Source organism: Microcebus murinus, chromosome 4 (assembly GCF_040939455.1).
Source record: "Microcebus murinus isolate Inina chromosome 4, M.murinus_Inina_mat1.0, whole genome shotgun sequence".
In the NCBI taxonomy this organism is placed as follows: domain Eukaryota; kingdom Metazoa; phylum Chordata; class Mammalia; order Primates; family Cheirogaleidae; genus Microcebus; species Microcebus murinus.
The window spans coordinates 18,895,862-18,899,986 of NC_134107.1; the positions used below are offsets into that span (position 1 = coordinate 18,895,862).

Sequence of the window (4,125 nt, forward strand, 5' to 3'; positions counted from 1 at the left end):
AAATCTGAGTTTAAAGACTTAATTTTGATAGTCAAAGATTTAATTGCTGTGTTACTTATTGTTTTATTGCTAATCTAAAAACCTTAAATTAAACAGATGTTGAATAATCAGTAAACCGGAGGTTACATAAAGCAAAAGCACTACTTTGCTACTCAAAAATGGAATTCGAATTATTATAAATTCCAGAACTGTTGGAAAATTCTGCATAATATTCTTGACAATGAGCAAGAAAATCTTCTGGACTTTACAATGTGTGACATAACAATTTGTTATTAATTAACTTCCTGGCTGTGTCTTTTACATCCTTGTTCCTGAGGCTATAGATCAGGGGGTTAAGCATGGGGATGACCACAGTGTAAAAGACAGAGCCCACCTTGACCATGAGCCATGAACTTTTGGAGTTAGGAATGCAATAGAGAAACAGGATGGTTCCATGGAAAATGGTAATGGCGGTCATATGGGAGGCACAGGTGGAGAAGGCTTTATGGCGCCCCCCAGGTAAAGGCATCTTCATGACAGTGATAAAAATGAAAACATAGGAAGTAAGAATGATCATCAGGCTGCTTATTTCATTGAATGTGGCAGAGACTAAAATAATCTTCTGGCTAATGTAGGGCTCAGAGCAGGACACAGCAACAATGGCACCATGCTCACAGACAAAGTTATTTATGACATTATTTCCTCTGAAGGATAATTCCAGTAGAAAATAGGTGAGTGTCAGGGAACAGATTATACCCCATGTGTATGGCCCAGCCATTAACAATGCACAGAGCTTTGGGGACATGACAACTGTGTAGAGCAGAGGGTTACAAACTGCCACAAATCGGTCATAGGCCATCACTGCCAACATGAACGTTTCTGCCACCACGAAGATGCAGGCAAAGAAGAACTGCATGATGCATCCTGTGAAGGAGATGGTTCTGTCCTCCACAACCAAGTTCTCCAGAAGTTTGGGTGTCACCGTGGTGGAATAGCAGAAATCCACAAAGGACAAGTGGCTGAGGAAAAAGTACATGGGTGTGTGGAGTTTGGGGTTGATCCTGATGATCATGATCATGCCCAGGTTCCCCAGCACCGTGATTGTGTAGACGGTCAGGAACACCAGAAACAGAGGCACCTGGATGTCCTCATATTCTGAGAAGCCCAAGAGGATAAAGGTAACTCCAGTAGTCTGATTTTCTTGGTTCCTGGGACAAAATAGGGAAGTTGATTCAGAGAAGTGAGAAGAAAAACGTGGATAAGGCAGATTAAAATGAGGAAATGTTGAGAGGCTTAATGATTATTCCTACAGAGTGCTATAGAAAACATTGAGTTTCAACCACTACGTTATTTCAAAAGCTTGAGTTCACTAATCTCACAATTATAAATATGAAATTGGTATGAATGGAATAATAAAAGTTGGGAATTTAGAGAGGAAAAAATTAAATCAGTTGGCCCTGGTATCTTTTAAACAACCAGACTTCGTATCATCAAGGCAACTGGCTTCATGATTAGGGGCAGTTCAGCTTTTTGTATGAATCAGAGCTCATTGAAAATGCTTAGAGCTCCATGAAAACGCTTGAAAGAAGTTATTATCATAAATTTCAATAATTACTTCCCTTTCTTACCTTTTAAGCTTGAGAAATTAGTACTTAAAATAGAAAATTAGAAAATTAATGACTCCCTGAAATGGTCATTACTTTTTTTTTCACTATTGTTTCTATAACTATTTCTAAATTTCCCTTTCCAATGATCTTCCTACACTTAATTACACATTTCTCTCCATATGTTTTATATCTATCTTGTAAAAGAATAAAGCACTTGATCATCCAGTTACCTACTTATTGAAAATTATAAAATCTGTTGTCTCTTCTTGGTGTATTATAATATCAGGTATTCACAATGAGTTGGGGTGAAAACAAACAATAATAATATATCCAGACCATTTTTATTTTGTTGGAGATACCTCTACGATGTTGTGCTTAGGTGGTCAATTTAGTCTAGGTACATCCTGCAAATATTGGAGTCTGCTTTCTGAGAAATTGCTATGGTTTTCATTTGGTTATGGATTATTTTGCATAAATTGGTTTTCATAGACACACATTATCTTTGCATTGCCTTATTCTCTTAGTTTTATCATCTCTTCCAACAATTTTATCTTCACTTTAGTTATTCTTCATAGCCATAGTCATACTATTAAATATGTTGTTATCAGTAATTAAAAACTCTGAAAAATATCAATTTCTTGAAACTTCTGTAGGAATATCACACATATTTTTTATCATTTACCATTTTATCATTGCTGCTACACAGTAAAATACAGTTAACAAGTGCAAATGTTAAACACTAGGAAATAGCATGTGTTCAGCAACACTTGAGTAAATGAAGGTATATGTGAGTGAATGAACTCTTGGCATATAATATACACTTATTGGGGTAAAATTTTATAATGCTAATAAAGAAATTAGACTTCCCTATTAAACTAAGACCATGCTGTAAAATCACAATACACCGAGACACATCTTGAATCCTACAAAACAAGGAGCTGTAGTGAAACCCCATGGACTGTAAGCATTCTAAATTAGTATAAAATGAGGGCAGTTGGGGGAAAAATGATGCATTGGATTATTTTTTTTAAATGTTATGAATGCCTTCAAAATAATGCAGTTGACCTTTTCCATTATCGTAATCTAGAATAAGATCATGACTGCTTACTGAAAGCCAAAATATCACTAGGTATAAAGAAAATACAATTCCACATAGAATTCATTAAAAATCATATGCTTTATCACAAGTTAGAATTAAATGTTCTACAGTTTTCACTGAATTGTGATGATTTTATCTTCCAAGAAGATACACAGCACTTATGTTTCCTGCAAATATATAAATATATCATTTACATATACATGTAATATTTCTTTAATTGCTCATTTAGATTCATTTGATACCTGTAATTTGATCTTCTACATTTATTATTAATTCCTAAATGTATTTTTTGTTGTTAACACCAACTCATGGAGTTAAATTTCCATAATTGAACATAATTTTTCACTTTTCAAGCTCATTCCAAAATCTATATTTGTTTTCTACAGTTGGTCTAAAAAATCTGAGCAGCTAACGGTTAAAAGGGAAATCACCACCATCAATGAAAAATATATGTCATCTACATATATATATATATATATATATATATATATATATATATATATATATTCAGCTCATTCTTAACCATTCATCTTTTCCATTTGGATAGCTTTTCAACCCACCTCTTATACTTTGTATTCATAACAACAGTCTTTTAACCAAATTTCACAATCTCCAATTTAGTTTCAAGAAGTGTCACCCACGTTTATCTGACTGAGAGCTCAAGGTGCCGTGCACATTTTCCCCCTCTTTTCTAGCCATATCCCCTATGGTTTTCTAATTGCATATTAACTATATACTCAGCACTGTAACAAGCATTTTAAAAGCTGTAAAATTATCAAATATAGGCCCTGGCCTCAAATTTGTTTTATTTTGAGAATTAACTGAGGATCTTTTTTTTTTTTTTTCTGAGACAGAGTCTCACTCTGTTACTCAGTCTAGAGTGCAACTGTGGAAAAATAGCTCACTGTAATCTCAAACTCCTGGACTTTAGCAATCTTCCTGCCTCAGGCTCCAAAGCTGTTAAGACTACAGGCATGTGCCACCACACCCAGCAACTTATTACTTACTAAAACTAAAGTTTATACTCATGAAACATAAGAAGGAAATTATGATTAAAAATAATGAAATTACTTCCTAATAAAGCAGGACAATCAATAATAATAAATGTGGTAAAAGATAATGAATCTAATATTTCTAGTTAAAGGAACTAAATGGTTATAATGGCAGTCAGATTTATACATGGGTTTGACTACTGCAAAGAATATTGGAACACATCATTTTCCTTTTAATATGAAATAAAGTATGAATAAAAGCAACTCACCCAAGTGGAGAACAATTTGATTTATTCATTTACTTAAGCTTATTTGCAAAAATTAATATAATCTAGGAAAGTTCCTGTTGAGAATTCAACTTTTTAAATATCAAACCTAACATGTATTTCAATGAATGTTTTAGGGAATTGACTTTTTCCCCTAATGCTGTCAAAATAAACTCAGCAAT

The 4,125-nt window shown here is 33.7% G+C and overlaps 1 protein-coding gene across 1 annotated transcript; it reads right to left on the reverse strand.

The window, feature by feature from the left end:
• Nucleotides 1–244: 244 nt before the first annotated feature.
• On the reverse strand, nucleotides 245–3,384 carry LOC105884115 (olfactory receptor 5D13-like). Its single transcript, XM_076001377.1, has 2 exons — nucleotides 3,323–3,384; nucleotides 245–1,271 (listed from the first exon to the last, which is right to left on the reverse strand). The coding sequence occupies exons 1-2, from the start codon at nucleotides 3,382–3,384 to the stop codon at nucleotides 245–247; spliced, it is 1,089 nt and encodes a 362-aa protein (XP_075857492.1).
• Nucleotides 3,385–4,125: the final 741 nt, after the last annotated feature.

What these genes read in the sequence shown, in the direction of transcription:
- LOC105884115 (XM_076001377.1), bottom strand. Translation starts at nt 3,384, where the DNA reads ATGGCTAGAAAAGAGGGGGAAAATGTGCACGGCACCTTGAGCTCTCAG. An exon ending in TCTCAGTCAGATAAACGTGG is followed by an intron (nt 1,272 to 3,322) that starts GTGACACTTCTT and finishes ATAATCATTAAG; the next exon opens with CCTCTCAACATTTCCTCATT.